Source organism: Mus caroli, unplaced genomic scaffold (genome assembly GCF_978045245.1).
Source record: "Mus caroli unplaced genomic scaffold, Mus_caroli_1 scaffold_13, whole genome shotgun sequence".
NCBI lineage: Eukaryota > Metazoa > Chordata > Mammalia > Rodentia > Muridae > Mus > Mus caroli.
This window is the reverse complement of record NW_028227268.1, coordinates 59,061,926-59,080,187: the sequence shown is the minus strand read 5'-3', so window position 1 is coordinate 59,080,187 and position 18,262 is coordinate 59,061,926. Positions and strand designations below refer to the sequence as shown.

Sequence of the window (18,262 nt, the reverse complement as noted above, 5' to 3'; positions counted from 1 at the left end):
GAGTCATGGGGGTGAGGCAGGGAGGTGGGATGGGCATCGTCCATCTGAGGAGGATAGGCAGTCCACACAGCAGGCAGAGGCTTGGAAAGCAGCTGCCAGCCATCCTAGCATCAGCCTGGTTAGAGACACAGGGGGACTTCAGGGACTTCAACACTAAAAACTCAGCCCCCCCCCTTCCTGCTCCTAGCTGTCATTGAGGTCATCTTCTGGGACTTGTAACATGTCTCCATTTTTTCCCCTCTAGTGATCTTCACCTCCTGAGGGACCGTTTTAGCTGAAACTTGGCCCCAGTGTCGCACATGTGACTGCCTCTGGCTTCCCAGGTGAATCTAAGTCGGTTCTTGGAATGGTTTATGCTAACTGCATCTCAGAGCATTCTCTTCCTTGTTCCTTGGCATGCGCCATCTTCTTTACCCTGTCCATTGTGTGCAGAGCCATCTTTGCTGAGCACTCGGCACGTCTGTCTGAAGGTGCACTCTTCTTAGTCCCTTTGAAAGCATTTAAAATTCCATTTACTTCTATCCTTGTCATTTATTATTTATTATATGTGTTTGTGTACACGCCACAGCATGCTTGTGGAGGTCAGAGGTGAACTTGTGGCAATCAGTTCTCTCTTTCTAACAAGTGGGCCTAGGGGACTGAGCTGAAGTCATTATGCTTGGTAGCAAGCTCCTTTACCTGCTTTGCCATCCCGTGTGCCTGCCCTCCTCTAATCTTAAAGCTTGTGTACGCATCCTTCACTCCTGACCTCAGTGCCTTGGCAGTCTACGTCATGTGTGCTTGCTTTAACAGAAGTGTTAGGAAATCAAAAATGTCCTGACTTTTGTATTTGTGTGGTCTGGGAGACATTTCTGTTCTCTATTGTCTGCCCATCTGTTTGTCGATCTGTTCATCATCGCTGTGCTGGCTAGTTTTAATATACTTCACAGAAGCTAGAGTCATTTGTGAAGAGAAGCTCTTAGTTGGGAAAATACCCCCATAGACTGGCCTGTTGAGCAAGTCTGTGGAGGGCTGTCCTGGTTAATGACTGGTGCAGGAGGGCCCAGCAATTCCTGCCCTGACTTGCTCCAGAGAGAGTGTGACCTGGAGGTGTAGGATGAAATCAACTCTTTTCTCCCAAAGTTGCTTTAGGTCACGGTGTTTTATCACAACCATGGAAACCCTAGTGAAGACAACTGCACTCTGCCATGTGAGATTTGCTTTGTGTTTGTCTGCTATGGACACTGGTACATCACATGACTTTTATGAGACCTTGGTCTCAGAGCTCACAATGCAATAATACGGAGAAGGAGAGGGAGGCAGGAGTAGACAGCACTGGGCAGGGCTATGACAGTACCAAGTACAGAGCAGGACGCAGTAACAGCAGCACAACAAAGCCTACGGGCTCCCTGGCCATCACGGGCACAGTTGGCTGCCTGGCAGACAGGAGAAGCATGGTGTGAGGTGAGGGCAGATGAGAACAAGAGAGCAGACGCCTCAGGGAGAGGCTGCAAGAGCTGCAGGGAAGTGTACTGAGGAAAGGCCTTGGCGGCACTGGAAGGAATCAAAACAAAACATTCTGTCTTAACTGAATTTTGTAAAAAGGTTTAAGGGAGAACCAATCCGATCACTGAAAGAAGATGCATCTGCCAACTGAGTGGAAGCAAGAGAATGGGAAAATAAAGGCAGAGAAGCTAGCCAGTTGCTGAGCAACCTGCACCTACTTCAAGTGGACACAGATTCTAGGACTGTCCAGAAGGCTAAAAGGCCTGGAGGTACTAAACAACAAAGAGAGGGACAAGGGAAGCCAAAGGCTACCTCCAGGTGTCTGGCTTTAGAAAACAAATGAAGAAATGAAAGGAAAAGGGCAGAGGTGGAGTCATGGCCTGTGAAGCCTGCAGGGCACTCTGCAGAGATCTCCAGAACCCCTGGGCTCAGAACAGTGATCTGCAATAGAAAAATAAACAGGGTAGATGGGGTGAGAGAAGAGGGAGACCCTGTGTTTGTGTCAGATACTCTTTCCTGTATTTACAAATCACTATTTGTATAATCTATGTAGAATCTGGCGCACTGTATAAGGTGCTTAAGAAGTTGGTATCTGGTATCCTGTAAGACACAGAATTGTTACCTTGGTCATCACTGCCCTTCAGTCTATGACAGTGCCTGTCTAGTAAATGCATTAAAACAAACACTCTGTCTCTGTCTCTGTCTCTGTCTCTGTCTCTGTCTCTGTCTCTCTCTCACGCACACACACACACACACACACACACACACACACTTTCTGGGATCTTCCAGAAGAAGAGATATAATATACTGTTATAAAGGGATGAGTGGGAAATTAGGAGGATTACATGGGGAAGAGGATGGGAGGGCAGGATAGGATAGGGGAGAAAATATGAGGAGGGAGAGCTAAAGGCCATAGCAAAACTATACTGAGACCTACTATGGTAGAAGGTTCCTAAAACATATACACATACGAATGGAATTTAAATGAACTTATCATATAACGGGGAAGGCAATGTCCCAACTAGACATATTAGATCACCAAGTACAACCATCAGTACTGGGAATGAGCTATATTTTTTTGAGTCTTTGGCCAAAGGGGTTCTGTAGAATCTCCCCACCAAATTCTAAATTGCCACAAAATTGGTCACCTTCTACAACCAGAGGGTAAGGTTCCATTGCTGAAGAGTCCACTTACTTAGGCACTGAACATGAAGAAATCTAGCTGGCACTCAACTAGACGTTTCATCTCTACTGACTAACATTGCTCATAGTGCAGGACGGTGCCATACACGTTACCTGAGGAGAAAAGCAGTCATCAGTCTTACCCAGCTATGAACCCCAAGAGCTACAACAATGGCCTGTCTGAAAGATATCGGTACAACAGTAGCACAAATATTATGGGAACAGCCGTCCACCTTTTTGATTGGATTTAGGCCTCCCTCTACCAGTGAGCTTATATCTGACACTGCTAATGAGGCCCAGAACCTGAGACTAGATAGATAATGGGACCTAGGGGAAAACTTACTATAATTAGCCCGCTAAATGAGCATAACAATAAAACAAGCTTCAGGATGAGTAAGTCCATGAATGTAGAGGAGGATCAGCCATGACTTACCTTATCTGCCCCCGAACCAGAGGCCTGTTCTTTGTTCTATTCATGTTTGAGTCGAATGGCACCTCAAAAAACTGGAAAAACAGACAGAAAACAAGAAGCTATTAAATACCATATATTGACACTCTTTCCTCAGCAGATTTTAGCCCTTTCCCTTCTTTCTGGTGGTGGCGGTGCCAGAGACCTCTCATCCACTAAGATGCCCCCACTTCTCATCTCAACTCTGATAACATGAAGTAATACTGTGTCGTTTCCTAAAGAAAAATTCTCTGGGAGAGACAAACTTTAAAAAAATGCACTGTAAAGAATATGTATTTTCACTCTCATTAAAAACGGTTTGCTAAATACACAGTTACAATCTTTAAGCCCTGTTGTTACAGATTTAAGGCAGAATAAAAATAAATAATTAAATAAATAAACTCTTTCCTACCCAAGTTGCCTTTCACACCTGAGTCCACCACATACCCCATGCCTGTAGGTATATCGGCCATCAGAACTGCTGCTGAGACCAGGAGCAATTACCAGCCCAGATGAAAGAGTTGAGGTGAGGCTATGAGTTTGGTTTTCTTGCTCTGCCGGGCACAGGCTAGATTTCACATGATACAATGATCATAAAGCTTACAGCACCTCAGCCTAAACAGTACACTCAGCAGTTGTCTCTCATGCCCACAATGAAGTTTTTTGTTGTCTACTTGTCAAAAGGCAGCTCAAGAAATTTCCAAATCCATGATAAACTATATAAATAAGTTTTATAATTTGTTATCAAATGTCTCCTACGTGTCAACTTTAGGGGTATATAAGTAATCCAAAATCTGACCAGTTATTTGAGAAAATCTTTGATTAAATGGGCTGGAGGCAAATCAGTAGAAGAAACGGTAATTCAATAGAAGTTAATCTATCTTCAGCCATGTTCCTTAATAACCCCGGGAACTGTTCCCACAGTGACTCAATGGTCGAATCATAGTAGTGCGATAAGGGCTCTGAGAAACACTAACAGGAATAAATCTAATTAATGGTGCTTACTCAGTGTTTCCAAAACTTATTTGAGCATGAAATCTTTTTTTCAAGAAAAACATGTTTAACAGATTTCAGAAATGTCTGGTCTGAGTCTACATCAGTGATAGGAATCACTTATCCATGTGTGCAAACTGTAGCTCCAAATGCTGGGCTCTGCACGCTGAGCTCTTACAGGCTAGAGGAAAACATCGCCAGAGAGAGCAGTGTAGGAAGGGCTGGGGTACTTAGAGGAGCCATGCGGTGCCGCCTATTAAGAAACACGCGTGTCTCACTGTGCCTTCTTTATACTGCTGCGATGAAACACCACAGCCAAAAGCAACTTGGGAAGGAAAGGGTTTATTTATTTTAGTTTACAACTCTCAGGTCACACTTCATTATGGAGAGAAAGGAAGCCAAGGCAGGAACTCAAGGCAGGAAACTGGACCCAGGAACTGAAGCAGAGACCATGGAGTAATGTCGGATGCCAGCTTACTTCCCATGGCTTGCTCACTCTGCATTCTTAGACTATGTAGGACCACCAGCCCAGGGACGGCACCATTCACAGTACACTGGGCCCTCCCACATCAACCATCCAAATGCCCTACAGACATGTCTACAAGTCATCTGAGCATTCCCATCCTGAGGTCCCTCTTCCCAGATAACACTCGTGTGCATCAAGTTGACAAAAAACAAATGACAACCAACCAATCCCACCCGGACAACTGACCACTTGTCATCTTGACATACCAATAACTTCCCTTTCTTGCTTATACCCAAGATCTCATATCAATAAACATTACACGATAAAACATATTCCAACTTTTGAAAGCCACAGTCTTTAGAAACTCAAACACTTTATAAGTTCAGCCTCTTTAAAATACCTAACACCACTTTACAATTTGAAGTCTCTCAAGTGTCCCTGTAAACTCAAAACTAAGTTACAAACTTCTTACTCTAAGGAGGAAGTGCCAGGACATGGTTACAAACAAACCAAATGAAAACCAAACGCCAACAGTGTAAATCAAATCCTGCAGCTCGATGTCTTGCATTTGGGATACGCCCATGATGTTCTTGGCTCCAAAGGGCTTAGGCCGCTCTCCCCTCTCAGCTCCGCCATCCTTAGCACACAAAGCTTGCCTCATAGACTCAGGCCAGCTCCACACCATGCCTGCCACTGCCCCTGTCTTTGGAGTCTGTCATCTCCAATATGAAGGGGTCTCCACAGGCTGCACCTGGATCACTAACCTCTCCTGGGCATGCTTCACGGACTCTGACCCTGCTACATGGTGTCAAGTCTCAACTTCTCTTCATGACCCCTTCAATCCTAGCATTTCCAATGTACCTTAGGCTCCACTTTTACCAATGTCTCTCCTGGCCTCTTACAGTGAAAGGTCTCAGCTGCTTTCTATGAACCCTGCATGCCTTTAAAACTTACCACCTGGCAGACCAAGTTTGGCTGCCAGCATGAGCTGGCCTTGGCCCCTTCTGTGTGCTGAACTTGAGAAAATACTTTAAGAAGATTTTATCTCAATGATGTGTGTCTCTTAATAATCAAAGCTGATTTTTCAGCCCCAGCTAGTCACCATCAATTGTCCTAGTAAAGGTTGCATTGCCACCAATTCTTAGTCAACAATCTCAACAGTCTTGATAGGGTCTTTGCTTCCTCCTGAAGTATCACATCTGATCGGAAGTATCCTGATTCTCTAATTTCTCATAACAGTTCATTAAGCTCTGAGCATTCAGTGGCCTTCTATACTTCTACACTCTTCCTCAAGGTGACACCGTCAGGTCTGCTACAGCAATACTCTATTTCTGGTACCAATTTCAATCTCAGTTTGTTTTTTATTGCTGAGATCAAATACTACTGGCCAGAAATAGCTTGTGGAAGAAGGGTTTACTTCATCTGACATACTCCATTACTGAGGGATGCCTCAGTAGGAGCTCAAGTCAGGAACTGAAGACCATGGAGGAACACTGTTTCCTGCCTTGCTCCACGGCTCTCCCTGTTCAGCTTTCTTTCTGATAGCACTCAGGACCACTGCCCAGGAGCAGTGCCATCTCCAGTGGGCTGGGCCCTCCGACATCAATCATTAATCAAGAACATGATCTACTTACTGTCTTGCCTATAGGCCAATCTGATGGAGCCATTTTCTCAATTGAGGTTCATCTTTGAAAGAACCCTAGTTTGTTAAGTTGACAAAGAAATAACCAGGACACACACATTAAGAATCAAGCAAAGTTGTGTTCTGAACTATTTTGGAAATTGGGAAGTCTCACAGGCTTTAAAAATTCAAACATTTTAAAAGTTCAGTCTCTTTAAAATGTATAACATCACTTAAAAAAATCTAAAGTCTCTTAAGCGTTGGTTACTGGGTTGCGTCTCACATCTTACTTAGTGTAAGCTGCACAGCATCAAGAAGCCAAAAAGCTTGAAGAAAACGGAGAGCACCCAAAGACAAATACTGTCTTTTCTCCTGTAGGGGAGCTATGAATGCCTCTGTGTGGTGGCTGTAAGAGCATAGATAATATATTGCTATGGTCTATTTGGAAACTAAATTTGCTTGAAAGGTGCATCTGAGTGCCATGCTCAGAGGGACGAACTGTGATGGCTCTGTTTCATGTCACTTTGCCTATTCTGGAACAACATTGCCCAAAGGTTTTCCTGTGTAGCTGTGGGACAGAGTCTGTCACAGAGCTTAGTGAGATCTGGAAGTAGATGTGAAGTAGCAGCCATGTTGATTCTTGGAAAGCTGGTTCCATGTCAGGTGCTGTTTGTAGCTTACACTCAGCTGTAGATCTGATGGCCGCACACTGTTGGATGGCTGCACACTGTTGGATGGCCACACTCTGTTGGATGGCCACACACTATTGGCTTCCAGCAGCACCAGGCTTGCAGCTTCTCCAGCTCAGGACAGATCTCCTCAGGCTGCAGCTGGTTTCCAAGTTCTTTCAGCTTCTGAAGATCTTGAGCCAAGTTTTGTGCTGCTCTCTGGCAGGTCACCTGGAGCATTGGTGGCAGCTGCTTGCACGAGTGCAGATGGTCCAGGTTTGTCCTCTCTGGTCGCTGTGTTTCAGACCCCACACTGCTCCCCTCCTCCTCTGCTTTCTTGATCATGGCTTCGTTTATGGACCTAGCACCACGCACAAGCAAACAGCCTTACCTGGCCTGCTCAGTGCTTAGGTTGCAGAAAAGCTGATCCCTTATGTTTCTCACTGTGGGTCTGACACTGTGATCAAGCTATCACTGACATGGGTTTCTGTACTTAGTTTTAACATGGCTCCCGCTGAAAGTGCTTGACATGGGACTGAAGAGGTGATTTAGCAGGTAAGTGCATGTATTGCTCTTGCCTCCTCTGCACCTAATATCAGGTGGCTCACAATGCCATACATGTAATTAGAATTTGTTTTAAAGGGCTTTTCATTTCCTATTAATCCAAGGGGCAGACTTTTTGAGCTGTGAATATAAAATTCTTATCATTAAAGAGACACAGTACAATACTATGCAGATGAGTCTTCATTGACCATTCCATGAGCCATCAGTGCAAGCGATGCTTATAGATAGGCATGGACTGCTATATTCAGTAAAAAGTGATGTATAATCTGTAAGTATTATCAGTGATCTGCCTGTCAGAATCCACATTCTGTACTGAATTAGCTGCAGTCTCATGTTAAGAGAGTCCGTTGTAAATGTTCACATCACCACCTTACCCCAATTTTCAAATACATTTTTTGGGGCATTTGAAATGACTTTTTCTTTCTGGTCTGAAATATGTGTTTCATCCTCACTGCATGGACTAATGAGGATTTCAGTCACAAGCTATGCTATGCTATGCTGCTATCTACCAGGTGTCACTCTTAACACAGCACAGAGACTGGTGGTCAATACTTTTCAGGGCTTGAGCTCTGTCATGGGTGTGCACACATGTGCTTACTCATTATGCAGGCATTTCCATGAATTAGTTCATCCAGATAGGAAAGATGGAATGGTTTTTGTTCTTCTGGGGGGTCAGCCATCCAAAAACTGGTGACCAGGGCTAGAAAGCAGCAAAGAACTCCAGGGTGCCACAGACTGGTGGCAGCGTTGGACTCCACGAGGGCCTCAATTTCTCAAAAGCAACATCTGGGCAGAAATTCCATGCTAACTAAGCCTGTGGGTTGATTTTAGTGACGACGGCACCCCTTCTGCACACCAAGGGATCAGAGTTCCTGCTGCTTGATTCTGTTTCCCATGCATTTTATAGAGTGTCTTTCAGTTAGCTCATTGCTCTGGTTTAGATATTTAAACCGCATTTCCAAAACACAGAGCAGAGTATGTTCAGAGAAAGTTTATGCGTGTTAGCAGTTAGACTGCAGACCTTATATGTAGCAGCCGTTTGTTGCCTACTCATGTTTCCCTGTGGTATATATATATATATATATATATATATATATTGCTTTCATGGCTTTAACTATTTCTGAAGCACAACTTGAATTCTTGCAATGTGTTGAATATAAAAGACAAATATGATATGAACCCTCAGAATGTACAGTTTCCTTGACACCCAAGGAAGATTGGTTTCAAGATGCTACGGATATTCGAGTCCCATAAATGGAATGGGAAGTAAGGCATGCAGAGTACTGTCACACTTCCACATGCTGTATGTCACCGCCAGGCTCCTTGCGTCACCCACGACAAAGTGAATGCTGTGAAGTGGCTGCTGAACTGCTGAACTGCAGCAGAGTACAAGGAAGAGCGTGCTGACTCAGCACAGACACGTCCTGTAGCCAAACACTCCTGACTTGGAGGATTAAATTTATGGGCCATGCAATAACAAATAAAACAAAGAGGATGAACTAACTGTACCCAGGAGAGTTCAGAGCACACTGAGAGTGACAGGCTGGGGAGAGATGGACAGCTCACAGGTCTCTCTTGGGCCTAAGCTGCTCTTCTAACAGAAGGTTCTGCTCAGGGTTTGAGTGGCCACAGGACCGGTAACCTCACTTCACTTCTACGGTCCCCTAAGAACCTATCTCATCTAAACTGGGCCAGCTGAGACTCCTTCCCTGGGACAGTACAAGGCAGCAGGGAAATGTGACCAGCTTCTTTCACTGCCGATGGCCACAGAAATAACACTCAGAGGGAATAAAAAGGGAGGAGAGACCAATGCTAGGGGGCAGTGATCCGGAAGGCCCTCACCTCTCCTTCTTCAGTTCATGAAAGCTTCACAGGTACTGACTGCACTGTCCTGGGAGCCTGAGGAAGGAGAAATTCCAAACACCGGAGCAATGAATACCTCATTTTCCCCCTCAGCAAACAATATATTTTCTGTCTAGGTTAAAATTTCAAAAGAGCTTTTCCTCTCAGTCTGTTTTTGTAAAATTCCACCAATCGTTTAGCCATTTTTCATTTTGAACTTTTGCTTTCTGCCTCAGGCTCACAGCCTTGTCACACCCTCAGCTACAGGCTCCCTGCCCTCCAGCAACTCCAAGATCAGCTGTGTGCTTACACTCCTAGAGTGAGGAGCATTGGAAACAAAAGTCAGCCTAGCCCAGAGGACAGGGCCTTGCGAGCTCTTATACCTTGTGCCACTTGCAGAGTCACCTTCACATGACTTCAGCCATCACTGCTCTGGCTCCTTCTGGGTCTTGCTTGGGTCTGCTTTGTCTACTCCTGCATATACATTTGCTCTAGGAAGCAGGAAGTTGGCTCCAGTGTTCCCTGCTTCCTAACCCAGTGTCTCATGCAGGAAGCTGAGTCCCTGCTAGTCTTGAGAGAAATGTTCAGAACCAACAGGCCCTGGGACTGTCCTGAAAGCACAGGGAGGGAGGTGCTGGTGGGGACATTGTGACACACTGCTCCAACTCAAACTGCAAGTGCTAATTTCTATACTCTGAAGAAAAAGTCCACACTCAGAAGAAACTATGAAGGTGCTGGGCAGATGGGTACCTTAATGCCACTTACAATGTCTATAAGTTATGCTAGGGAAAATATCCAACTAGGTAACAAGACACATCTTTTCTCCACCCACTTCCCCCCTCCCCCTCCACACACAATGTGAGAGCAACATTCCTCCAAAGGCCCTCCAGAAGGACACACCCTGCAGTTCAGGGCTTGTTGCTCCATCCATCCCCTCGAAAGCTGTCACTGTGTGTTTGTCATTCCCATCCAGCTCACAGCCTAACAGCTCGATAGTATCTCCATCAATCTCCAACCAGATTAAAAGGGATGTTTAAAAAAAAAATAAAAAGCTCAGAGAGGGGCTCTAGCAGGACCCACATATCATTTCTTCTTACAAACCAGTTAAGATGCCCAGGCAGCTGTCACTTTTCCCTTGTTACCCATGCCCTACTGGTCTACCTCCAATAAACAAACTACAACTCATTCCCATTGAGATTTTCCCCATGAGGCATTTGAAATAGCCAATGGAGGCAGTCTGGCATCCATCAAAAGTGGTTTTCATGCACATGGTGACTGGGCAATGTTCTTTGAAGAGGTCACACAGACCACCTCTCATGAAGGCTTTGTCCTCAAAAGAAAAAAAAAATAAAAAAGGCTCAAAACATTAGTAACCTAGTCCTTATTAAAGGCAAGTACTGCATCCTAGAGTAAAAGAAAACCCAGCCCTGCCTAGCTCCCAGAGCCTCTACTGTAAAGTGACCTTCTGTTCCTGCCAGGGGATCTCAATTTGTAAACACTGTTTTCTCACAAAAGATGGAAGGAAAATGAAATATTTATAATACCTGTCTCTGAGTAGTGAGAGAGGGTGATTTATTACTCTTATCTTCCCGATTTTTCAGTGTCTATAGAGATCATGCATTTTCTTTTTTTTTTTTTTAATATTTTTATTACATATTTTCCTCAATTACGTTTCCAATGCTATCCCAAAAGTCCCCCATAGCGCCCCCCACTTCCCTACCCACCCATTCCCATTCTTTTGGCCCTGGCATTCCCCTATATTGGGGCATATAAAGTTTGCAAGTCCAATGGGCCTCTCTTTCCATTGATGGCTGACTAGGCCATCTTTCGATACATATGCAGCTAGAGACAAGAGCTCCGGGGTTCTGGTTAGTACATCATGTTGTTCCAACAATAGGGTTGCAGATCCCTTTAGCTCCTTGGGTACTTTCTCTAGCTTCTCCATTGGGAGCCCTGTGATACATCCAATAGCTGACTGTGAACATTCACTCCTGTGTTTGCTAGGCCCCAGCATCGTCTCACAAGAGACAGCTATATTTGGGTCCTTTCAGCAAAATCTTGCTAGTGTATGCAATGGTGTCAGCGTTTAGAAGTTGATTATGGGATGGATCCCTGGATACGGCAGTCTCTAAATGGTGATCATGCATTTTCTAGTTAGGGAAAAACCAAAAGTAAGGCCAAGCCAGGTGTGTCGCTGGTACACACCTTTAACTACAGCCTTGAAGAGGGAATCAGGGAGATGGCCTGTTAGAGCCTACCCTGACTGCATGACCAAACTGATACGACACCTAGATAGCCACTCTCTAAGTTAACTAAATAAAATAATTACTAAACTCATCCAAACAAAACCAGCATTAAGGGAACCCTAACCAATCATAATCTGTTCTTCCCACAGAGTCACATAGGAAGACAAAATGCTAATCTCCAATAAGTCACACACAGTCACTATCACATCCCCAGAATACCCCAGGGGCTCAGCCCTCCTAGTCACTTGCTACTTTTCTACCATCTCCCCCAACCCGCTGACCTCCTTCCTTTCACTTTGTACACAGCAGTCAGTGATCTTTCTAGGAGCTAAGCTGGCCATGTTCTTTCCCAGCATAAAGCATGGGCAGCAGCACCCAGGGAATGATGTGAATATTCCAGCGAGGTGAGCAAAACTCTCCTAGCCGTCCATGCTCCTAGACTCTTCTGCCAGTTCTTCGGAGGCAGGCTTTCAGCAGTGCACACACCATGCTGCCTCTGTGGGGCCCTGCTGACTCATGTCAGGGCTGACTAGGCTCCTCTAGAGTCCATGTTTGGAGCCATGCCTGTACAGAAGCATTGCATTGTAAACGCTGCCGGGTGAGGTATCACCGTTCTCAGGACATGCTTGCCAAGGTCCACTAGGTCCTCACCACTCCTCACTGCCAACCCCACTACCCCGCCATTCAGCTCCAGTGCTCCAGCCCGTAGGGAGGGCTATCACTCGGGCCATTCTCAAGCAACTGTTGCGTTTCTCCTTCCTCCACCTTCAATGCTGCTAACTAACTCTGTTACTGAGCACCGGCTCCCTCTAACAGGACACAAACTCCTTTTCCTACTCCCAACCAGGCACTAGTCCAACCTGGAACTCCTGTCTCCTAGCTTCCAGGAAACTCAGTGCTCCAGTGCTCCTCTCAGCAGATTCAGCTTGTATCTCTCAGCGATGGATTCCTCTCCTGGACATCGGAACAAGCCCAGCGCTCCCCAGACAACCCTTCCTCTTAGCTCCACACACCTTCCAGAGCATTATCTACTTCAACACAAGGTGAACTGGAGAGAGGGAGGATGAGTTGAGTTCACAATGCCCATGCTTCCTCAATGTGGAGTCCAGAGTGAGTTGAGAGTCTTCTAAACCTCTAAGCAGGCTCTAAGGAATCTCCATTCAAACAGCTGCCAACGGCTATAATTCCCTCAGAATCTATTCTTAAAATAGTGAGTTCTAAAAGCTGTTCTGAAAAGGAAATAAATGCACCCAAAGTTACTGGCATCAGCAGACCCTGCAAAAGCAAACCAAACCCCTCAACTTTAAAAGATTGGGAAAATGACCAATTAGTACTACTCCAGTTGTGGCTCACTATAGACATAAATCTGGTTAATGAATAAAATCCTTGTAGAGCTCTCTATCTACAACTGAAACGCTATAGAGGCATCTTATGGAATGCAACAATATTAAAGAATACAAGATTAAAGATTAAACAACAGAACAACATCTTGACTCTCAATTGGCTCTCTAAAATGCAAACGATCTAAATGTCATTGATAAATAAAGGAAAGCTCTATCACAAGCTGTGCAATGAAATGCGCCAACCTGCAGAGGGTCGAACGCTGCTGCTGTAATACACATCTGGTCACAGTGGGTGGGGGTGGGGGTTAGAGAAATCATTAAGCAATCTGAGAACTCCCAAACAAAGACACTGTAAAATTCTGTACTATAAAGCAAAGGAAACACTTAATCCCTCAGGAGCTGCAGTATGTATTTCAACTGGGTTATCCCTTCCCGTGGAAGGACACAGCGATACACCAAAACCTGGGGTGACACTGGATCTCCACTCTGCACATGTGGCACAAAGCCAGTATGCCTCGCTCTCCTGGCACCTGTTGTCTAATCATCTGTGAGAGATTATTCCAGGCAGCAGAAGAGGAGGGGCAGAAGGAGGAAGGGGAGGGGCAGAGGGAGGGAAGAATGCAAGCCTTTCTTATCAGCAAACACAGTGCTACACACACTGACCTTTTAAATGGTAGTTATATTTGCTTTCTATGAACTGCCCCAAACATTACAGTGTATCTTTAAACCTTAGACCCCATGAACCTATAGAGGGAAATGACCTGGTTATTATGAGACATTGTATTCTTCATGCCCTTGAGATGCTGTCCTGGGGCAATCACAGCACATTTCAACCTCCACAAAACATCAATATTACAAAATGTGTTTCCTTGTGAATCTTAATACAAAACTATAATATAGTAAGTAGAAGCAAGAAACATCCCCTTGAAATAATAAATAACAACTGAATAACATGCACATTAAATGAGAAAAGTATGAGGCTATTTCTGCACATGTGGGTGGCAGAAGGTGATTATTCCTACCACTGATTATTCCTACCAGGTTTTAACAACTGTCCTGTGCCCTGTATTCTCCCTGTTCCACTTACACTCTGCTGACTGAAACTGCCCTCGCTGTAGCTGGTAAGCTGAGTATGTGTACAAGTAGACCGCCCATGTGTGAGAAGCGGGTAGCAGTTCCTACTGAAAGATGTGGGAAGGCTGGAAATTCCTACCGAAGGGTAAGCCGTTTGTCATGCAGGATGGGTAGGAATGCTGGGTAACTGCCCAGAACCCTCAGAATTTAAGCCTTTTATAGGCTTTTCTCTCAGAAGCCACAGAAAATCACTTATTGAGTACTGCTGTTCTAGAGAACACCACATATACTTCCCACCTCACCACAGGGCCTGAGGACAGCAACATGGCCAACCAACCTATGCAGGGGAAGTCGGAATCAACACTAAATATCTCCAAGTCTCCTGCTAACAGAAAATGGAGAAAATGTTTTGTTTTTTTCTTTTTTTTCTGGTATGTGAATAAATACAAGATATTAGGTGTTGCTAAGAAAGATGAAGCCACGATAAGGACAAAGTTCACAATCAGGACCAACAGCGGTGGCGCAGCCTTTGACCCCAGCACTCAAGCAGGTGGATCTCTGAATTCTAGGTCAGCCTGGTCTACAAAGTGAGTTCCAGGACAGCCAGGGCTACACAGAGAAAGTATCTTTAAAAACTGAAAACAAAACAAAACAAAATCAAACAACCCCAAAGCAAAACAAACAACAACAACAACAAAAACCAAGATAAAATTCACAATTAGTTTTACAGTGATTCCTTAACTTTAACAAACAAACAAACAAAAAACCCAACCAACCAACCAACCAACCAAACTAACTAGCCAACTAACTGATTGGTATAGTAGGAGTTTATTTTTAATTTTCTGCTAAATAAAAATTTAAAAATCAGATGCATTTTTAAGGTTTATTAGTTTTGTATGTGTATGGATGCGTTGCTCACATATGTGTAGCTGCCCACAGAGGGCAGAAGAGGGTGTCAGATCCTGGGGAGCTGGAGTTAGAGCCAACTGTAGGGCCAGGAACTGAACTCACGTCCTCTGAGAGAGCAGTCCTCTTCACTACTCATTACCTTTCCAGGTCCCAGGCTAACTTGTTAAAACACCCACAAAGTAACTGCTATGTGACAACAGCTTTTATTAGTGTGACTCAGGAGAGCTTAAATGGGTTCCATTTGGTCATCAAATCCCAATATTAAGAGAATCACAAGCTTCATATATCTATGTCACTTATCTGACATAATTCTTTTTGTTTATTGGATATTTTCTTTATTTACATTTCAAATGTTATCCCCTTTCCTGTTTCTCCCCCTCCAGGAAACACCCTGTCCCATCTTCCCTCCCCCTGCTTCTATGAGGGTGTTCTTCCACCCACCCACACTCTCCCACCTCCCCACCCTTAACTCCCCTACACTGGGGCATCTATCGAGTCTTCATAGGACCAAGGACCTCTCCTCCCATTGATGCAATTTGACATAATTCTTAAGAGGCAGGAAGCATTATGGTGTTCCTTCTTAGCTATCCATGTAAAATCGGAGTGAAATCTTGGGACAAATGTTAGTTCGCCATTAAACATTCTGAAAAATGTATTAATAGCTGAACTTATTTTGAATTATTATTTTAATTTTTGAGAACCTTAGTTTAGTCCTTTGAAGGGGTGCGGCATTCCTGGGCACTGTGGTAAGTGAGGTATGAGGGTCAATGGAGCAGGCTTCCATTTTATCTCTCTGCTCCGTTTATACACCTCAAACAGAGGATGCATACGACAGCAGACTTATGAAAACTGAACTATACTTGATCCTAGCTAAAAGGCCAGGAAGCAATTAATATTTTCAATTTCAAATACTGGGTTTGAGTTAACTGGAAGATGCCCTCTTGGTCCCAACTGGAGGTTGAATCTGGAGTGTTGTGAATTTTCTTTCTTTTTTTTTTTTCTTTTTTTCGTTTTTCAAGACAGGGTTTCTCAGTGTAGTCCTGGCTGTCCTGGAACTCACTCTGTAGACCAGGCTGGCCTCGAACTCAGAAATCCGCCTACCTCTGCCTCCCAAGTGCTGGGATTAAAGGCATGTGCCACCATGCCCGGCTGTGAATTTTCTAGATAAATACTTTACCAAGAAACTGTGTGCCCAGTCTGCTCTTAATTTTTATTTTAAGACAGGGTCTCAGAAGTTGCTCAGGCTGGTCTTGAACTTCCCTGTAGCCCAAGCAAGTCTTGAAAGTGAATCCTGTGTTTAGCCTCCAGTTACTTAGAATTACAGGCCTAGGTCGGAAAGATGGTTTTCTAAGAGATGCCTTTAGTTTTTTTTTTTTTAAAGATTTATTTATTATATGTAAGTACACTGTAGCTGTCTTCAGACACACCAGAAGAGGGAGTCAGATCTCATTACAGATGGTTGTGAGCCACCATGTGGTTGCTGGGATTTGAACTCTGGACCTTCGGAAGAGCAGTCGGGTGCTCTTACCCACTGAGCCATCTCACCAGCCCATGCCTTTGGTTTTATAACTTCCTTGTAGCGAGGCAAGAGGACATAGAAAGGAGAAAAGGCTGGATATTAGCAGTATGTTTATTAAGAAATAGTGAAAAACAGACCCAAAAGACACGTGGTAAATGATATCTGATAGCAAATTACACAGATAAGTACACCTTACATCATACTTTACTTTAGAAATGTCACATGAACTGTAACACATGTATGTATAAATAATCTTAGCACTTGGAGACAAACACAGGCAGATCTAAGTTTCATGCCAGCCAGGGCTACATCTATCTCATAAATAAAATAAAACAAAAAAAATTCTAGTCACATTGTATATATGTATGTATGTATGTATGTATGTATGCATGCATGCATGCATGCATGCATGCACACACATGCTATGTCAGAGTGCAACTTTGGGGGGCTGGTTTTCTCCTTTTACCATGTGGGTTCCTGAGATCAAACTTTACCCACCAAGCCATGTCATAGCCTCAGAAATCCTTCCACATTATGTACTATTCCTCTTAAGTACATGAGTGAAATTCTCTATCTATCTATCTATCTATCTATCTATCTATCTATCTATCTACCTACCTATTCATTCAATGTGTATCTCTGTGGGCATGTGTGTGCCCTGCTGTACATATGGCTGTCAGAGGACAATCTCTACCATCTAGGTCTTAGAGCAAACTCAGGTCATTAGGCTTAGTGACAAGCACCATTTCCAGCTAAGCCATCTCTCTGGGTTTGAGGCAATGGAATTCTAAGGCATGCATTCTGGAGTAGAGTATTAACAATGATTATTACAATGATCACAAAGTATAAAAAATGGAAAGGTAAATAGATCACTGGTACATACTATAAGGCAACATTAGAAAATAAATTCCCGCCGGGCGTGGTGGCGCACGCCTTTAATCCCAGCACTCGGGAGGCAGAGGCAGGCAGATTTCTGAGTTCTAGGCTAGCCTGGTCTACAAAGTGAGTGCCAGGACAGCCAGGGCTATACAGAGAAACCCTGTCTCGAAAAACCTAAAAAAAAAAAAGAAAATAAATTCCCATACCAATACTCTTCAAACTATTCCACAAAATAGAATCAGAAGGAACACTATCCAATTAATTTTATAAAGCCACAGTTATACTGCATATTCTCCCTTGGAGATGGAACAGTTTCTGTCTAACCAGGAACTTGTCATAATTTACGTTCATAAAGGGCTTCATAAGAGTTTTTTTTAAAAACTTCTATCATGTTTAATGTTCCAAAAAGATTTTAAAAACTGACTTAGCTTCAGAACATATCATGTATATTTAAGAGGCATTTAACTATTATAAATTATTTTGATGACTTAAAAAATGTCAATACTGAGTTGTATATTTTAAAATACATTTTATTAGTTTAATAAAAAGAAAATAAATTCCCTGTAATCTAATAGTCTGTGATGCCAAATTTTATAACAATTATCACACTAATCTAGAGTTTAGTGGCTCTCATTCCATAAGGACAATGAACTAAAATAGCCCCTATTCCTACATAGCTCTGTCTGTAGAGGCAAAAATACACATGTCGACTGACATTTAATAATGGTTTCTTTTAAACATTCTAATACAAAATGTGATATAAGACAGAGAAATTAACACTACAAGTTATGGCTATCAAAAAGTCTCAGACAGTATTCATGCATAAAAATTTTAAATAATATATGACTAGGCGCCACGAGAGAAAGCCTAGCGTAAACGAATGTGATTTTTCAAAATGATGGTTCTAATAAGTAACTATATTTGAGGCATCATTTCTTTTACCATTTATCATCACGGTGTGACAGTCACAGCCAAAAGTTATTTTTAAAAGAAATTTGCTACTACATGATCTATTGCACAGCA

At 43.6% G+C, this 18,262-nt stretch overlaps 1 protein-coding gene and 1 pseudogene across 1 annotated transcript in view; both read right to left on the bottom strand.

Annotated features, from left to right (window-relative positions):
• The window catches only part of Cox10 (cytochrome c oxidase assembly factor heme A:farnesyltransferase COX10), a 119,282-nt gene that overhangs the window by 28,618 nt on the left and 72,402 nt on the right, over positions 1–18,262 (bottom strand). Inside the window, exon 5 of the mRNA XM_021177982.2 lies at positions 3,101–3,171. Within this exon, the coding sequence (XP_021033641.1) occupies positions 3,101–3,171 (71 nt within the window). The remainder of the gene's footprint in view (positions 1–3,100; positions 3,172–18,262) is intronic.
• Positions 15,560–15,731, bottom strand: LOC147001489 (U2 spliceosomal RNA; annotated as a pseudogene).